This window comes from Tinamus guttatus, unplaced genomic scaffold (genome assembly GCF_059628265.1).
Source record: "Tinamus guttatus ecotype Peru unplaced genomic scaffold, ASM5962826v1 Tinamus_guttatus_pri_ptg000155l, whole genome shotgun sequence".
NCBI classification, from domain to species: Eukaryota; Metazoa; Chordata; class Aves; order Tinamiformes; family Tinamidae; genus Tinamus; species Tinamus guttatus.
Genome location: NW_028288689.1, coordinates 1461483 through 1480644, shown reverse-complemented (window position 1 = coordinate 1480644; position 19162 = coordinate 1461483). Strand labels below are relative to the sequence as shown.

At 44.3% G+C, this 19162-nt stretch overlaps 2 protein-coding genes across 2 annotated transcripts in view; both read left to right on the top strand.

Moving 5' to 3' along the window:
• The window catches only part of CYFIP2 (cytoplasmic FMR1 interacting protein 2), a 41952-nt gene extending 37170 nt beyond the window's left edge, over positions 1-4782 (top strand). The window contains exons 28-30 of the mRNA XM_088522584.1: positions 2805-3043; positions 3755-3902; positions 4480-4782. Of these exons, the coding sequence (XP_088378710.1) occupies positions 2805-3043; positions 3755-3902; positions 4480-4647 (555 nt within the window). The 3' untranslated portion in view covers positions 4648-4782. The remainder of the gene's footprint in view (positions 1-2804; positions 3044-3754; positions 3903-4479) is intronic.
• Positions 4783-12103: 7321 nt separating this feature from the next.
• NIPAL4 (NIPA like domain containing 4) lies at positions 12104-18951 on the top strand. The gene is made up of 6 exons (XM_088522583.1): positions 12104-12156; positions 13807-14055; positions 15858-15914; positions 16910-17000; positions 17711-17871; positions 18187-18951. The coding sequence occupies exons 1-6, from the start codon at positions 12120-12122 to the stop codon at positions 18789-18791; spliced, it is 1200 nt and encodes a 399-aa protein (XP_088378709.1). The 5' UTR covers positions 12104-12119; the 3' UTR covers positions 18792-18951.
• The last annotated feature ends 211 nt before the right edge of the window (positions 18952-19162 follow it).

Here is a 19162-nt window from a genome sequence, read left to right as displayed (position 1 = left end):
CAGATGTTAATGTTTTCTTATTTTTCTAATGGATCAAGGACATTTTGAACTTTGCTTCATTGGAAATCATATGAAACAAAGAAACTTGCTGTTTAACTGAGGGCTCTGTCTTATTTCATAGACACGTCTCTCGCTTCCCATTGGCTTACAAGGATACACTGGAGAAAAAAGAATTCACCTCTGTGTTTTTGTGTCTTTGTGTTGGTCTTTCTCTCTCTCTCTCCTGCTTTCCATGCAATATCATCATTGAAATATGCTATTAGAGTCCACTTGTTGCTTATTCCTGCCATAGTTAGGATCATGATGAAAACAAAGGGTATTTCTTAGACAACTAAACAAGTAAAATTTCTGTAAAACTGTTTGCAGTTGGCTACCTAGATAAAGTTGAGTTGCAGATCTTTTTTGAGCTCACGTGTAAATGAACACAACAGTCACTTTCTTTAGGTGCCTCCATAGCTTCTAGCTTGCTCCTGGAAATGCAGTTTTGGACACAGGCATTTTTTTTTCCTGCAGAACACATGAGCACCTTTTAACAATTGTCCAGAGTCCTAGCAGAAGTTGGCTGCTAGGTGCCTTTCCCAAAAGGTGACACTATTCATTTCACATAATAATCAATATGCTGCAAAGGGTCTGAGCCAGAGTCTGCTGAAGTCAAGGGAGATCTTTCCACTGGTCTTGGCAGGCTTTGCAAATGGTTCTTTCAAGTTTGTTAATTAATAATCCGTAAAAGTGGTAGCAGCGTAACTGAGGTTGTGCAACAATGGCAAAACTGTCCGTAATTACATTTTATGTTATTGGCTTGCACTAGAAGTATCCAGATGTAGCTGCTTGATAGGTGATTCATGAAAAATCAGGGGGGTCAGAGTGTTTCATGGTGTAAATCTTCTCCCTTTTAAGGATGAGTAAGGATATACAGCAGAGGGTTTTTCAGAAATGCTTGATCCTTCTAATTTTTTCAGTGCAGGGATTGGGAGCCCTTCTATTGAAGGCAGAGAGGAGCCAGCAATGTGGCATCCTTTGACAGTCTATCAGGATAGGACCCTTCCTCAGCTAACTTTGGAAGTCAGCATTGACATGCTAAGCAAAAGTGCTCCTTCCACAGGGAGGCAGCAACTCCGGACTCTGGGAGTTCTCCTCATGGGAATAAGAGCCTTGACCAAGCTAGCCAGCTACCAGCAGCGCTCGTCCTATATCACAGACTGAATTTATGATGATGAAATTTAGGAACAAATTCTGTCTGAGAGCATGTATGAAGGAGTGGCACCATGTTCTTTGAAAGCCAGGTGTGTCCCTTTAGATTAAGAATTCTTCAGAAGCAATTTAGATTCTTGGACTAATAATTCCTGAAAATAATATCTGCTCAGTAGCTTTTAGCAAACTAATGCCTTATTTTTATGTGAAATGGCTACACTTTGACTGTGTCCCCATTTTGCCATTATAGAATAGTGTGCCTAGATACTAATCTATAACCATAAGAGGTTGAAGCAGGTGAGGAAAAAGCAAGCAGGCAGCCACTATCAATAAAAACATACTACATAAATCTTTTGTTGCTAAACAATACAAACATACACAACTGTGTGGTGATTTTCTGTCCACAATATGATATTTTAACTTATTTTACCTTGACTCTCCAGAAACTAGTTTCCAACCTAGTCTGCTGTAAAAGTACTGCAGAGTGAATTTATGTTCCTCTGTGAGCCTGCAAGAGCCAGATCATCACCTGGGTAAAGGATTGGCACTGTGAGATGGTCACATGAAACTGATATCGCTCCTGAGTTTAACAAATATGCAGGTCCTAGATCCAATCTGACTTCTGTACAGCAATTCAGCTTTCCTTTTATGTTTGCTATTAGTTGAACATTAATTGCTCTGAGGTTCCTCAAATGTCCTTGGAATTGTTTTTTTTTATTATTTTTATTTTATTAGTTCTACATTCTAATTGCAGTACAAGCTCAAGGGGTGTGGGCAGTTAGCTAAAGAGGATCAGTGCTCCCTTGCTGGGGGGAAGACCCTACTTATCTGTTAAAAATACTCTTGTTTTGCTTGCGGGAGTGATGGGGATGAAATGAAGTCAAGGTATCTTTTCAGTTTTCTCCTAAAAGCCAAATGAATTCTATCATGATTCTAGAGGAGCTCTTGCAGACTGTGTTCCTAAGTGGGGATGGCACAAAAATTCTCCACGTATCTCCACATATCCACCTTCCATATCTGGAAAATATTATTTGACTTTCTTATAAACCACAGGTTTTCCAGTATTAAGGTTCTGGTGGCTTCACATCTTCCTCAGAACTTTTTAATCTTAGCTAGAAAAAAATCAAGAAAGCTGCAACTTGCCTGTCTTTTAAAGAGATGGTGGTAATGCCCTGGTTAGCAAAATGTCCCTGTTCTCTCCTAGTTTATTTTTATAATCTGCACACAAAAAAAGACATTAAACCCAGCAGTAAACCCAGCACTGCTGAGTAATGCTAATATAACAAAACAGCATGCTCTCAGAACTAAGGATCAGTATTTCTGATTAGAGGTACACGTTCGGCTGTTGTTTCCTGACATACAGTTATCTCAAAAGATTGTTGGATTGATGGCACATAATTGAGCATAATATTACACCTTCTTCCATTTGAGGGATAAGTATTCTGTAGTGGGGAGTGCCATGGGAACAACCATTAGAGGTAAGGTTGGACCTTGCATGGAATATGCCATTAACTTTGAAGGAGCTGGGAGAGACTGGGAAAAGCTAAGTCCAGCAAGAGAGTACATCTGTATCACATTGTCACTTCTGTTTCTTTGATTTTCCTCATTCTCAGCAAATAGCCATTGCCCGGGAGGGTGACTTGCTGACCAAGGAGCGGTTATGCTGTGGGTTGTCCATGTTCGAGGTCATCCTGACGCGCATTAGGAGCTACCTGCAGGACCCAATCTGGCGTGGGCCACCCCCTACAAACGGGGTCATGCACGTGGACGAGTGCGTGGAGTTTCACCGGCTCTGGAGTGCCATGCAGTTTGTGTACTGCATCCCCGTGGGCACGAACGAGTTCACTGCAGAGTGAGTGTTCCTCAGACAGCTCTGCCATTAGCGCAGAAAATGAGCTCGCGTAAGCTAGCAAGCCCCAGGATGTCCTCAGCCTCAGCCATAACCTTGGCTATTGGAGAAGTGGAAGAAAAACGTGGTCAAACATGCAATGAGTTGCTCCTTAGAGTATTCCTGGTTTCCCCTCATTTCTTTCGACCTAAGACAGGGTCTGTTTCTTAGCCAGCATTTTATGGGAAGTGGTTTAGTGATGCGATGTATTGCTTCCGCTCTTCCTCCCATCCATCATTTTTGTTATTTATATCACGTCAACTCCTAGGTACTCGAGGAAAGAACTTTGTTGTGTATGCACCTAAAGAGATGTGCAAAGAGCTTTTCTTCCAGGCACTAAAGAAAAGGAAAAAGGAAAAGGAAAAATAGCAATGAAATTGAAATGCCCAAGGTCAAATTCAGAAAGGAAACTGGTGGATGGGACTTCAACCCCACCCACAGGCCAGTTCCTCAACCATCATATCCTGTGGTTGCACCAGCAGCTTGACCCTGCCGTAATTCTGTACATCTCATTTTAAGTTCCTTTCTCTCAGGTATACACTTTCTTGGAGTAGGACTGAATCAGATATCCCCAGGAATTTGTCAAGGAAAGTTACCGGCATCACAGTAGGACAACTTTTATCTAACTATATCCTGTCATGTTTTCTCCATCCCATCACCCTGTCCCCATTCCAGGCAGTGCTTTGGAGATGGTCTGAATTGGGCAGGTTGCTCTATCATTGTTCTCCTTGGACAGCAACGTCGCTTTGACCTCTTTGACTTCTGCTACCACTTGCTGAAGGTGCAAAGGCAGGATGGGAAGGATGAAATCATAAAAAATGTGGTAAGTGAGGAATAAGGTCCCAAAGGACCTGGACCAGCACGCTTCTAGCTGTAATTTTTGTCTTACCCTTGTCCAGCCTTACAAATCGTGAACATGTCTGGTGTTACCTTATTCAGATTGGATACACTTACTATGCAATTTCCATCTGCAGTCTCAGCAGAGGGGCCAAGGTTTTAATTGCCTTGGCAATTGAATGTTGTTTGCTCCTGAAGCTTTTCCCTTCTTCCTGGGGTTGGGAAGCTAGGTCAGAGAAGCCGGTATTTCCACTAACCATCCTGTAATCTTGGTGGCTTTGTCAATAAGCAGTTGGAAGTCTACTAAGTCTAGACTATAGATTGGTTAACAAAGGACCACACACTGACCTTGTTAATGCTCTTGATTCTTGAGTCATCAAACCCTAAAATGAAGTGAGTCACCAATGCCTGGGAAGTGCTAATTGGATGGGTAATGCATGGTATAGCTGCTGCACTTTAGCAAAGGTTTCCTAGCAGTCAGAGACACTGATATTTCTATCTGAGCAAATGTCCTAAGATTCTCTTGCTTCATCTGCTGTTCTTCTCCCTCACCATCCCTCCAGCCCTTGAAGAAGATGGCTGACAGGATCAGGAAGTATCAGATCTTGAACAACGAGATTTTTGCCATCCTGAACAAGTACATGAAGTCAGTGGAAACAGACAGTTCCACAGTGGAGCATGTGCGCTGCTTCCAGCCTCCAATCCACCAGTCCCTGGCCACCACTTGCTAGTGTGGACACTACCCCTTTTGGGTTGAGAAGTGAGAAGAGACTGAACCCAGAATGACTGTGAGGAGTCAACTCGATAGTGTGGGATCTGGCAACAAATAAGACTAGGTATACCTAATACACAAGAGGACACATCTTCCTATATGGCCCTACCTGAGTGCATGTTCTTCTGAAACAACCCTGTGACTGGTTTTCCTTGTAGCTTTAAAAATGGGAGGTGGGTGGGCAAAATGTGCTTTTCTTCCATGAAGTGGTCTGTTTTTCCCCTGCAATTCATCCGGTCGAACACTTGACTCTGCAGCCATGGGGTTCCAGGCAGAGTTGCTTGTTTCAGGAGCGCTGGAAGCCTTCTCCCACCACAGAAGCAATGGATGCCCCTGTGAAACATGCCACCAGCCACGGAGCAGCAGACAGACCCTGACTTACTCCTTGGCAGAAAAGGAGCATGAAGGCACAATTTCAGCTGTAACAGCACCCTGAGGATGAAGCGATCTAAGCAGAGAAGGAAAGCCCTGCCGTGCTGGTCTTAAATTCCTGTATGACCTAGGTTGAGGCCACCTTTGTTACTCCTGACAAGTCACCTGCCTTTTCAGCATCTCTTAAAGGGATTTTTGGCACATCAGCTTCAGAACAGCGATGACCTAGATGCCAAATAACTCCTCAGTGTTTCAGAGAGCTGAGGAAAGCAAAAACATCAGGGCTTTTTCTTTGCTAAGGCACATTCACCTATTATAATTCAAGGATTCTTCCCTGAAGTTTTATCTTCCATGGAGTAAACAAGATTTCTTAAAGCGCACAGAGGAGTCCACATTCACCTCAGTATGCTCTTGAGTATTTTAATTTGACAAGGAGAGAATAATCACTGATTCTGACAGGAGGCAGCTGGAACATAGGTGATCTTTAACCTCTAGACAAGAATGGGAGCTGGGATGTCCTTTTCTCTTGTTCTAGATGAATTCCTAGCAGCACAGTCTCCAACTATCTCTAGAAAATGGTGAATTTCAGCAGGATGTAGTAAACTCCAGATAACTCAGAAATGATATTGTAGAAGAGAGAAATCACAGAGTTTTCCAGGCCCAAAGACATTCTGAGGGAACATCAGGGTCTGTTTTTTTCTCCAGTTCAGCTCATCTAACACCCTCAGCTATTGAAAACAAATTAAATGGAAACTTCCAGAAGGCTTTTTCTATTTACCATCTTCTCTGCTTTGCCGCAGTAATGTAATTGAAGTGATGCAAAAGTTTGTGCTTGAAGTTAAAGGAAACCAAACCATATACAGCACAAGAAAATGCTGCTAGCCTTACTACCACAAGAAGTTTTAACATTTTAACTTCTCAGATTTAATCAGGTCACAGCAGGTAATTGCTGTTTTGATATACAGAAGTGATATATATACACCTTTCATTCATCACGCCTTGTAAACTGTATGCTATTACAGATGCAAAAAAGGCAGAGCCTGAGCATTTATTCTCTTGGAGGAAACACATAACTAATTAGTGGAGATGTCCCAGCTGGAATATTTGGTCTTGAGAAACAGCAGCCTGCACAGTTTTATTAGCAAGAGGAGATCGTGCTGTGCAAGATAAGTTTTTGGGAGAACACAGTTATACCTATTTCCTTGATAATCAGTATATTCCACATATGAAATGTGCTGGACATTTTACACCTTGAGCTTCCTTTAGCTGCTGAGAAGGATATTTAAACTGCAGTGAGGAATTTCTGCGGCACAATTATCTGAAAGTAAAATGAAATCTCAGGAAGCCTGGCTGAAATCTTTGAGTGGCAGGAGAAGGACCCAGCCTGGGAAAGTGCGATCATCTCCCTCTTGACATGAGGTTGAACAGCAGAAGAGCATTTGGACCCAGTCACACTGAGAGTCTCTGACCTGCCTTTACTCTTCCACCAAGGATGTCAGTTCTGATTTTCCAACACCTCTACACTGCTGAAACTACTGGAGTCAAAGGATTTCAGATATATATATTTTTAAAGGAAGAGGAGAATCAAGCACTTTATTTTTTTGTGGAAAACAAGATATGAGGAAAGTAGATCTTACTAAGACCGTATTTTTCCTGACCGAAATAGTAAGTGCTTGTTATTTTGATATGCACGTGTTGCAGAAAAGGTGGCAGAAGACCCTGTCTGGCTCACAGAGCCACCTCTGGGAACGGCACAAATTAAATGTCCCACTATGTCTGACATGTTATGGGGTGTTGGAAACTTGCCAGGAACCAGCATGAGTAAGAACATAATACTGAAGGATGAACTGTATCACAGAGTCCAGCCAGCTACCTAGACAAAAGAGGACATAGCAAAGTGAATTTACATACCTGTGTTCGTGTGTTTAGGTTTGGAGTGAGTCCTGAGATATTTTACCTAAGCATGGGTATAACTTTGCATTCTTTTACTGTAGTTTTGGTATAATAATTCTGTGAAAACCTGAAAAACACAGTTGGGTGTTCTTAAACAGAACAGGCAGATGAAATCTGTTGCCCTCAGATTTGCTGGCAAAATGCACCCCTTTAGATTCCAAGGGATGAAATGTTTCAAGCAAAATGTCCAAAGTGCATGAACAAGATGTAAATTGTTTTTGGCTCTAGAGCGTATGCAGATGTCTTGCCTTGTTGCTCAAATAGTAGGAGGTATCAGCTAGAAATAATCGTACAGTTTCATTTCTGAGATTTGATGTTATTGTCCTTTTATTATCTAAAGGATCAAAATAGTCTTTAGTTTCCATTCTCTAATCGTCCTTGATTGTACATGAAGAGGTTCAAGTTTAGGTCTGTAAAGAACTCAATGAAATGGATTTTTTCCTTCATATCCTTTTATAATGTAATAATGAGTGGAAATAGGGAACAAATTTTTAACAGTAGCACTTAATAGTCATAGATTGCCAAGGTGCGTGGTAAATTCTCCACACTTGCAGATTTTCTGCCAAGTTTGGATGTCTTCCATGCAGATATACCCTAATCCCATGGTTTTTAATTCTATGGTTTTCAGCCTTTTACAATCCACAGGCACCTAATATTTTTCCAAGGAATCATAAACTGTACAGATAATTTAAGCCAGCTAACCCTGTGCTTGCTTTTTTACCTACATTTTCCTGATTGTAGTAGTCTGCAAACTCCCTGGGATTTGCCAACCACCACACAGAATGCCTGCTTCAAAGACAAGATGTTGGCTCAATACAGCAACTACAAGGAAAGAAAGTATGGTCTGTAAAATGAAGTGAGGCTAGATTATTGTAAACAGCTCCTGTCACCCTAAAATTGTAAAATGTGACTATTTGCAGTGCACATCACAAAGGTGATGCTAGGCTGGACTTTCAGTGATATGAAGGGGAAGCAAACTAGTTCAAATTCTGCACTTAATGGTTTTTCTTTTTAGCCCTGGCAGCACTTGTTATTAGCATTGAACAACATGTTAGTCCTTTTTCTCCTGCATTACTCTAGTCCAGTAGATTCATGCGTGTTTAAGAACAAAAGAGAAAATAATGGAAAGTGTAAAAAACAAACAAACAAAAAGAAAATGTTCTCAGAAACTCTTGTCAAATGTACCATATTTGTATGAAGAGCTGCTTGAGTTATTTTGTACAATGAATTTTATTTATGGTGGGGTATATTTACGCTTGTGATCTGATACGGTGTTAAATTTTTGATCCATATTTGCTATGCAGCTGAAGATGATACTTTGGTTTTGTATTATTATTATTATTATTTGCTGTTGTTCTAAAATTCAGCCAACAGAAGTTTCCATCTTCATTAAAAAATGCTTCTGTAAGAGTAAAGCATCTGGTACATGGTGATATGTCCCGTAACACAGCAACCAACTGTGTGTGCAACAAATGTGGGATGAATTTTGTGATGAAGCAAAATAAAAATTGTGCTCATTCATGAAATGGGCAAACTTTACATTGTGGCATCATCATTGCTATGATAACTATTATCTGGGGAGAACCACTGATTGCACCTGGCAGAAAGGAAAAAGCTAAGAAGAATAAAGGCCGCATTGTGTTGCTAAAAAACATCCATCATCTGGCAGAAACTGGAAAGCAAAGGGAAGCTTCTGGCCTACAACAAAACAAGCCAGTGTAGGCTAGTTGATGACTTTTTGAGAAAGACCTACTCTTACCATAGATTTGGAAACTTCTTTCAGTGTAAAAAGGCAGGGAGAGGGGATTTATTGCCTAACTCTACTCAAAGTTAAACTGGGGCTCTGATTTCCTCTATGACCACAGGCTTGCCAGTCCTTTGTATTCCAGGACACTCTCCTTGCTATTTTTTTGACATTTCCATTTGAAAGCATTCTTCAGTTCCTGTTAGAAGCATCCTAAGAATTACAGTGGTTGTTGACTGCAGAAGGAGCGATGGGGACAGAGACAAAATAGCCTCCTGAGAGCTGGACTTTCCTAGGTGGAGCTCAAGCAATAAGAAGAAATGAAGAATGGCTTTGTAGAAAAGGAAAGGGGGAAACAACTGATGGAGATCTATGAGACTGGAAGCATCTGTGCTTCATCAGTTCTTGATAAAAAATGCCTTAAGCGATATTCTCTTTCACAGCTTCTTCCCAAGGGTTCTTCATGGGAATGGCTTCCTCGCTCAGGAGAAATGGTTTCATGAAGCACTGGTTCTCCATGAAAAAAAATAGAAGTGAACTTTACACCATGGGCAGGCAGCTCTGTTGATCTTTCTGGTTTACTTTAAGTCCCTGGACACAGGAGGACACAGCAACCTCTTCTCTGAGGCTGCGGGTGAAGGTTGCCCAATTGTTTACTGATTTCAACACGGTTCTGCATCAGGGAATGGCTGAGGCAAGAGCGGGATGCTCTTCCTGACTCAGACACTGATATTAGGCAAGTCACTGAGTTTCAGTCCTTTCCTCCACCTGTGTTTCCCCCTGCTTTTGTAAGTTGATCTTAGCTGGTGTCTCGTGGGCTCCCAATACAGCCAGCCATGCTGTGGCAGTGCTGGGAGCTCACAGGCTGCGCTGGCCTCACCTGGAGCTGGCGGGAATTCTGGCTGCAGGTACCAGGGACCAACAGCCTGATGTTTTGACAGCTAACCTTAAGGGACCAGTTATCAAAAATACAGGCCCACATTTGCTTTCTTCACCTTTCTAAACATATTTATGTCCTCAGATTAAAGGCATTCTGCCCACACAAAGAAAACTTCATTAGTGATTGTTTTATTACTTTGAAAGTGTAACAGAATGACTTTGTGACACGCTTCTGCAAGACCACAAGCGACTTTCACATCTGTTTTTGCTTGCTTTAACACACCCACTCCTGATGTGGTGCCTCGGGGCCTCTGTTCCCCAGTGAACATCCATCTGACTTCCCTTAGCCGCCCCCTGCTCCTCTCCTGTCTACCGGTGCGGCTTATGGGGCCACAGCGACCTGGCTCACTGAACTGATCTAGAAAACAGAATAACAACCCTGCAAAAGCAATTGGGGTATGTTCTACAGCCTGGCAAACCCGGCTCGCTCCTCTGCTCTACAACCCAGACCTGTAGATACTTGCAGCAGCACCACTACAGCGGTAGGAGGTGGGTGTGACGGCTTGGGAATTCCTGGATTGGCGTTGTCATCAAACCTCAGGTAGCATGAAGTGACAGCCTCGACCACTGACGACATGGCCACCTTGAGATAGCCTATATTAAAACCTGCCTGGTTAGTGAAGTCCCTTTTCTTCAAGCTTCGAGCATCTTTCCATGAGCTGCAGTCATCTGAACACCAGGCAATTCTTTAGCCAGTTTCATTGGCAGAAAGAAAAGGATTTATCCTCTCTTTGAAGCACTAAACTGTTGCTTGAAGCCCTCAAAATATATAAAGCTACAGCAATATTGCAACCCTGTCCAGAAAGCTTCCATGGGAGCTGCACCCTGCAGATGTCCAGAGCAAAAGCTTCAATCATCTCCTAGCAGAATGCTTCCACCAGCTTTATAATCCAGGACAACTGATACCTAATATTTTCCCATCATTTTTCTAGGCTAGGAGAGAAGAGAAGAAAGGGCAGGGGAAAGTCTTTTGATGTTGCTGAGGATGCTATTTACACACAAAGCTGTCTTGCCCTATCCCCTGGATTCCAGTCAAGCTTTTTGGCTGTCAAACCAGTATTTCAGGAGGAACCGCATTGTGAAAAGATGAGCCACTAGGAAGACTCCCTGTTTTCTGATGAGTTGGACATTATTTATAAGGAAACCCCTAATGCAAGTATCAACCAGTGAGGTCATAGCTTAGATCTGCATCCCCTTAATTACAAGCTTCCCACTGAAATGAGGGTACAAACCAACAACAAAGGCATTGGTTGCATTGCTGCTCTATATTATCAGTCTTAATTTATCTTTGAGTAAGTGAAGGAGTCAATTCCATGTCAATCCTATGTGGCTGCTAACCCCTGTATTGCCATACACAATGGGTTTGCCTTGTTAAACCCATTTAATGCAATTCCTGTGATTTAACATATAGTAAAATATGGTCATGTTACTCTGTTCCTTTAGGAAAACAGGCTAATAGGTGAAGCCCAAAGCTCCCTTGGCATTCAACCATGCTACCCCATCTGTTGTGCATTTATGAGGTTGTAGAGTGAGGCAGGTAAAGTATTGATTTAGTTCTTGGAAAAAAAAAAAAAAACTTTTAACCCTGCCACAGAGATCTACAAATTTGCATCCCTCCTAACTGCTCTTAAAGCTTGTTTTCTGAGTACAGTAGGGAGCCGCACTCGGTACAGGTACCAGCAACCATTTTTAGTAAGAAGTGAAACTTTCTGAAATACAAGCATGACTCAGTGCTTAATTTCTCCTGTTTATTCTTAATTTCTGTACACTGCTCTCTGCAGTATAAAGTCCACAATTTTTCTGCATACACAGCATGCTCAGCATATGCCCAGGCGTACACAGAACCTTATACACTAGGCTCGTACTCCATGATCACACACCAAATGCACAGAAATGCAGCCCCTAGCTTTGTGACAATTTCTTCCCTTCCTTCCTGCTCTTCCCAAACGATGCAAAGAGGAAAAGAAAAACACCACAGAGGAGAAACCCATGTCCACCTGCTGAGCTTAGCGCAGGCAGAGCCAGAAGAGCCTAGTCCCAAATCTGTGCAAGGGCTGCCGAGCGCCGCTGCAGCTGCCTCCCTGCCCCGTTCCTCCCCTCCTCAGACCCTGCTCAGGCAGGGGACACTGGGCTGGGGATGAAAGGTGCAGAGGGGGACACTTTCACAGCAGGGGTCTTGCTTGGGGGGAGCAGGGCCTGCAGGGGAGTTCCCTTTCGTGGTAGTGGGGGGTGGATGGCACGGAGGGGTGCAGGCCTGGCACGGGTTGCTTTGCACGTGCATCCACCCCGGCGCGCCGACCCAGGAGGAGGAGGAGGAGGAGGAGGAGGAGCCGGCGGGGCAGGTGCTCGCAGCGCGGCCCGGCCCGGCGGCTCCCATGGGCAGCAGGATGCGCTGAGCCCCCCCGGCCCGACACGAGCAGGACATGGAGCCGCTGGAGGCCAACGGCAGCTGCAGCAACGGTGGGTGCCGAGACCGGGCCGGGTCGGGGGCGAGCCCGGGCCCTGAGCGCCCCGCATGGCCCGGCGGGTTCCGCGGGGAGGGACGGGCTGAGCCGCGCACCGCGGCCCGGGTCCCTGCCCCGTCCGGGGCTGCTCTCCGCTCCGCTCCCTTTTCCTCCAGGGCTACGGGCAGGATCAGAGAACTTTGGTTCTGGCAAGTCCCAGCGAGCGACAAGCGCTGTGTGTGTCACCCAGGGGCTTCAGGGAAGAGGGGGGCATTTTCCTTAGAGATTTAATCCAACTTAATCCAATATGCAAGAGACTGAGTGCTCACCCTACCCCACTTCCTTGGCCAGCTGAGGTGGTGAGAATCCCCCCTGTTCCTCTGGGAAAGTCTTCCCAGTTAAGGACTTTTTTCCAATCAGAAAAAAAAAGAGAAAAATCTATGTAAGAAGCTCAAGAAACTTATGTAGAAGGTCATTAGAATGTGTTCTAATGCGGGGCGTTGCAGGTAAATCTATATCCTAATCCTAAACTACACATTCAGGGGAGAGGGAGCGAGGCTGCAGAACCACCAAGGTGGGCTCCTCATTTGGGAAGAAGGCCAGCTCAGGCCAGCTCCTCTGCCTGGGCAGAGCACTCAGCCATAGCCCATCCGTGTTTGTGTGAAGACAAGTAACTGCTGCATAAATCTGACATGAACTCTTACTAAAGAAAAGAGACTCTTGGTGATATTCCATGTGTCTGAAGAGGCTCCACAATCACATTGTCCTTCCCCCACGCAGGGGTGAGGCTGCAGTAGAAGGATGTGTTGGGTGTGGTAGGAACATGAGGATAAGGAGGAACTCAGTAATTTTGCATGTGGGTGGAAACAATGCACCTTGGCTAGAAACTTTGTTCTAGCACTTTAGATGTTAACAGCACCTTGCCTGCCTTCTCCGTCACTCTTGGGATTCTGCATGCTCTACAAGTACTCTGGTATTCAGCAAATAGGTGGAACAAACATTAAACAGTAGAAGCAAGGTAGAGAGGAAATTAGTCTTGAGACAAGCCTGTTGCCTTTTTGTGAGCAAGCAGATGGCATTCAGCAGACAGAGCTGGGACAAATTCAGTTACAAAACACTGGAGTTGTTCCATGTTAAACTAGAAGCAGCTGATTGCGAACTAGCTGGCAGCTGCTGGGCTTTGTTGACCAAAAAGCTCCAAGATCTTTGAATCAGTAAGACTGGAGATTGGTTACTGTAGAAATCAGTAACTCATAATTTTGGATTTTGATAGAGACACAGTGGCAGAGTTAGCTGGAAGTTCAATTAGATTATTACATTAGTCCTGCCCTCCCAGGTCATGTGTAAGCTGGCAGACACATTCAGCATCAAAAAGTTGTAGTGAGTTGCTTGAATTGTTACTGTTCTGGAATTCACTATATAAATCTGTCACTAACGACACCACCATTTCCATTTGATAGCAAGCAGGTGTCCTGAGTTTAGGTACACAAGCTGAGAACTGCACATGGAGGTAGCAATGAGTTTGGGTACCAAGCTGTTATGGTGGCACCATCCCATCAGCTGGGCAGTCATTCAGTGAGAGGGATGAAGGAGTCTGTGTGTCAAAAGGAACAGAATTGTGTTTTTATGCAGGAAAATCTGTTTTGTCTCCATGGTGATCTCGCAGGGTCTCTGGTTACCCTTTCCTGCCTTTCTCGACGGGTTGTATGCCGAGTGGTCAGCGATGCTGACCTAGCTGACTCTGGCCAGGACAACGGGACTTCCGATGATTCCTGGGTCACCCAGCTGGAAAGCAAGTATGGATTCTACATTGGCTTGGGCTTGGCTGTATTCTCCAGCTTCCTCATCGGAAGCAGTGTCATCCTGAAGAAGAAGGGGTTGCTTCGGCTGGTGGAGAAGGGAGGCACCAGAGCAGGTAAGGCTTTCGGGAGCAGATGGGACAGCTGTGCTGCCCACCTAGGATTTGTGTCTGAACTTTGCCTGTGGTTTGTAGAACTGATGTATCTGAGGTATGTTCCTCAAGGACAGCATGCTCATTCATAACTTCCCTTGAGCACCAAGCTCTTTGGGTGAAGTGTGTATTTAAATCCATGTGTATATGCATGGGGAACCACAGAGTAATAATGCTTACGGTTGCACCCAACACGTCCCATTAGCATTGCAGCCATACAAGACTGCAGCTCTAGCAACAACTTAAACCCTGCCTGGCAGTTTACATAGTTGCATAAGTAGGAAATGAAATAACAAGAATATACTGCTGCATCCCCCTTCTGATTTAGTAGTTTCCTCCAAAAATTCTCAAAGAACAACAATATCACTGCTCCCATCTTATATATGGGAACACAGAGGTGGGGAAAGGTAAAGCAACTTTTCCAGGCAGAACAGTAAAGCCAACAATAGAATCAGAGTCCGCGTTAGATTTTCACCCCACCGTCTCCCTCTGCATGCCATTAGGCAGCTTGTTTGCGACAGCTGAACTTGTAAGGTTTTGCTTTTCAGCACCTACTCTGCACAAGAAAGTCTTAGTGTGGTTTCATACTTTCTTATATGAGTGCCTCCAAAAGCAGTGCCAAGCTAGTAAATTGGAAGCAAATCCCTCCTCTTTTTCAAGATATTTTACCAAGGATTAAAGTTTAATGACAGAACAGCAGTCAACCAAAATAAATAGAAGAGTGACAGAACTGCAATTTCTAAGGAATTCTAAAATACAATATTTAAACTTCAGCATTTGTGAGCTTGTTGAGGAAATTTAAGAGGCAAACACTCTCCTTAGCATCCTGGCAAGAGATTTTTTTTTTCCACATAGCCTGAACCCTCCCCATTGAGCCCTTCATGCTCTCTTTCACAATCTCTTTATTAATCTTTGAAAGTCAGTATTTCTATGATGGTATCTTAGCACACCTTTACTTCAAGTGGAGGTCAAATCCTGCTGTTACACATCCATTCCTCTCAGATTTGACCTAATAAAAAGTGTTTAGGATGCTCTTGGATTCACAATTTTAAGAGTCAAATCCCTTTCAGATGGCACTTTGTAATGCTTTGTAGGTTTTCATCAAGTTACTTTAATACTTTCCATCAGAATTACTGAGTCACAAAATCACCAAACCACGAAAGGATGATATTAGGATTTCTGGCAGCTGAGGCTCTGCAGGCCTACAATGCACAGCAACACACAGGAGAAGGCACACTTCTGGGGCAGGGTGCAGGCAGCTTCCACTATGGTCACATTGTGGCACCGCTCTGTCCTGGACCACAGCCCAAATAGTCCATATGAGCCCCAGTCCCGCCACCAACCCTGTCCCATTGCTGTGTCAGAGTAACCAGCCTGCATCCCCTCTTGCAAAGCTACAACCCATTTCAGGATTCCTGCCAGCACTTGGGAGAAGCTCCCGGCCTTACCTTAGCTCCCATGCATGTCTGCACAATGCGAGATGAAGGCAGTCGCCCTGCACGCCTAGGTGTGGAGGAGCCCTGCTGTCCCTCGTCGCTCTGCCCTGGGATCCCATGCTCCTTCCATGGGGAGCAGCAGTGAACAGGCTGCTAATTCAATATAATTCCCATGTAGGATGACACATATACACCCTGCCCTTCCAAGATGCTGTCTTTACCACTCTTTTCTGCTCACAACTCATCCTTCTTCAGTGAGCGAATTTTCATCTCTTGTCCTGAAGAACACTTTTGTTAACTTCTGAATACCTGTGTGCTTTGCTTCCCCAGGAGATGGTGGTCACGGCTACCTGAAGGACTGGCTGTGGTGGGCTGGATTGCTAACCAGTAAGTAGGGGCTGGTTTGCCCAGCTCTTGTCCTTGCACCTCCGTTGTGGAAGGGGCCCAGCACCTAGTGGTTCCAAGCATTATTTCTGGTGGGGTCCCTCAGCCTCTACAGAGGTACCTCAAGGAACGTTGAGGCAATGAGTGCAGCCACATGGGATCTCTCTTGCCATCCTGTTGCAGTCCATCTGCAAAGCTGGTAGAACTTGTTAGCTCAGTTTTACCTAATCAAAAAGATGGAAAGTTGAGCTGCAATAAGGCAGTCGACTGGTCTGGCTGTGTACCAGGCAGAAGGCAAATGACCTCTCATACTACAGAGGGCTTCAGGAAAGGTTGCTTCTACAGCAGAAAGTAGATAACAAGGAGGTGTTCATAGCAACTTCTTTAAGTGCAATTTGTCTTGAACAAACATCAAATCCCCTCTTTTATGCTGTAGCACTATTCTTCCACAACAAGGCTTGCAGCTGTGCAGGGAGAAGCAGGACTCACAAGTGGGTTTTGCAGAGCAGCCTTGACCACAGCAGCAGCTCAAGTTGCCCTTGTCCTGCTCTGATCCTTCAGCTCCTTAGGGCAGAGCCTTGCTCTTGCTGTGCAACTGCCATAACACAGCTGCTCAGGACCAGCCCAGGTAAGTGCATAGTACTCACTGCTTGAGGGATAGAGATAGCTCAGACAAGAGCAACTCCATGCTGACCACGGAGACACAGTGTAGAGCAACCCACACCTCCAACCTGCAAAACTTCCCCCTGCCCAGCTGCCACTCATTAACCACACCAGGCACATGCTCAGGTGTGCCTGGGTTATAGGGGCTTAATGAGCTTTTGTGGATCAGCTGTGGCATGGCCCAGCCCTCCACACACCATCTCAATGCAACATAGAAAAGTTTAGTAAAACTTCTCTAGCTGAGCTCTAGTTATTTTGCAAATATTCAAGAGAAAATGCACACAAAAAAGCATGTTTTAACTCCCTGGGTGTTTATCTTTCTTGTGTTTGTTTAGTGGGTGGAGGGGAGGCTGCCAACTTTGCTGCCTATGCCTTTGCTCCTGCGACCATCGTCACGCCGCTGGGCGCCCTGAGCGTGCTCATAAGGTGATTTATGGACCTGTGCTTTACCATTTGACTTCTGTTTGTTTGTTTGCCTGATTGTCTTGTGAGGTAGTAAGACTTGAGGTATCACTAGTATGTTTTATTCTTTCTAAAATAAAAATGTATTGGTATTCTCTTAAAAAAAAAAAAAAAACCCCAATAGGTGGGGATGGTTTGTTGGTAAAAGGTCTGAGACCCTGTTTTTAAATAATTACTTGCCTCACATCATATTATCTTTATTGAAAATGACTATCTATTTTTGCAGACATGTATACAGTTCCTTTGCCTTTAAAATTTCCCTAGACTTAATAGTTCTGGTGGTCAAGTTAAAAATAATGGAATTTATCTGTTGTTTCTGTGTCTCTCTGTTACATTAATCCTTGAATTCCTTTCTTGGAGCACTAAAAAATTCCCAATATCCATAGGTTGTGAGTGGCTCTGGAAATACCACAAGTATTTCTGAAGGTGTACTAATGCATTGAGCATTCCTTTTCATCCTACTCATATGTGACCTGGGAGCTATAGAGACTGAATCTGTGTAGTCTCAGCTAGGCAGTAGTTGCAACGTGAATCTGTAGTAACATACTGGAATTGAACCAATTTGCTCCAGATTTGTGTCCTTTGGTCAAAGTTGCTCTTTCAGTTATTTTAGCTGCTGTTCTTCTTTCAAGGACTCAAAGCACCAGCAAACATTATTTTTCTGTCCCATGTAGTGCCATCCTGTCTTCCTATCTACTTGGAGAACGGCTAAACCTGCTGGGAAAGCTGGGCTGCACGTTGAGCATAGTGGGCAGCACAGTGATGGTGATACATGCCCCAGAGGACGAGGAAGTCACAACTCTGGACGAAATGACTTTGAAGCTGCGAGAGCCAGGTATGCCAAAAGCTAAGCAGGACCCCTAGGGATGGAGCCCAGTTAGTGGGAAAATCAATTTTATCATATCTGTGCTTCACATCTCTTTCTGGAGTAAATCCACAAAGCCTCCTCCACTTTGGTGACTCTATGCAGTTGTTAAAAGGACCTATTGCTGTGTAACTGAGGTTCATTACTGCTTTGCACTGATTTGCATCTGGCCAGTGGATGGTGTGCCAAAGCAGTATTTTCTCTCTCAGGGCTGGGCAGTACGTTCTGCTCTGTCACCCACAGCCCCAGCTCAGTTTCAAGTTGTTATTTGTTTCCTCCTTCAAGGTTTCCTTGCTTATGCTGCGATCCTCTTGGTTGTTTGCCTCGTCCTGATCTTCTACCTCGCACCTCGCTACGGCCAGAGCAACATCCTTGTCTACCTCACTATCTGCTCCGTTATTGGGGCCTTCTCTGTGTCATCCGTCAAAGGCCTGGGTATTGCCATCAAGGGCTTCTTTGCTGGCCGGCCTGTGCTGCAGCACCCATTGACCTGGATCCTGGTCATCACACTGGTGGCATCCATCACTACACAGATAAACTACCTCAATAAGTCTCTAGACATTTTCAACACCGCTTTGGTGTTTCCCATCTACTATGTGCTGTTCACCACTATTGTCATCACGACATCTATCATCCTCTTTAAGGAATGGGTCACTATGACTGTCGTGGACATCATTGGGACAGTTTGTGGCTTCCTCACCATAATTTTGGGGATTTTTCTACTCCATGCCTTCAAAGACATGGATGTCAGTTTAGGAAATCTGCCCCAGGTCCTCCAGAGTGAAGAGCAGGCCCCAGTCACCCAAGATGACAAGAACATCCTGATAGATGCAGACAATGGCAGCATTGTTCCAGAGGATAAACCAAAAGTGTTCATGATCTACAGCTAATGCATTATATGTTGAAGATCTGGAGACTGAAGATTTGGAGGAAAACTGCCCTGAATAGCTTGATGTTAATATTCCATATGCTACCAAGCATTTAAAAGGAAATGCAGAAAATAAAATCCACACTATCATACCCAAAGCCTAGGAGAGTCAAGTGAAGTCTTTCACTGGCCTTTGGATTGATCATTGCAATGGCGTGTCAGCAAGGGTTGTGTTTAATTGTCGCTGTTAATTAATCCAGTCAGCCGCAGAAAATGAAACACGATCCTCCTGGGACAAACCTCCTCTCTGGGGTCCAGTCTGATCCCTGTCTGCTGGCAGGTTCAGGGTTTATTTATTCTGATCTTCTTCCCCAGGGCAGATACTGTTGGTGT

Coding starts and splice junctions, on each gene's coding strand:
- NIPAL4 (XM_088522583.1), top strand. CDS start 12,120: ATGGAGCCGCTGGAGGCCAACGGCAGCTGCAGCAACG. Junction 14,056..15,857: donor GAAGGGAGGCACCAGAGCAG/GTAAGGCTTTCG, acceptor TTGCTTCCCCAG/GAGATGGTGGTCACGGCTAC. Junction 17,001..17,710: donor GCCCTGAGCGTGCTCATAAG/GTGATTTATGGA, acceptor TGTCCCATGTAG/TGCCATCCTGTCTTCCTATC.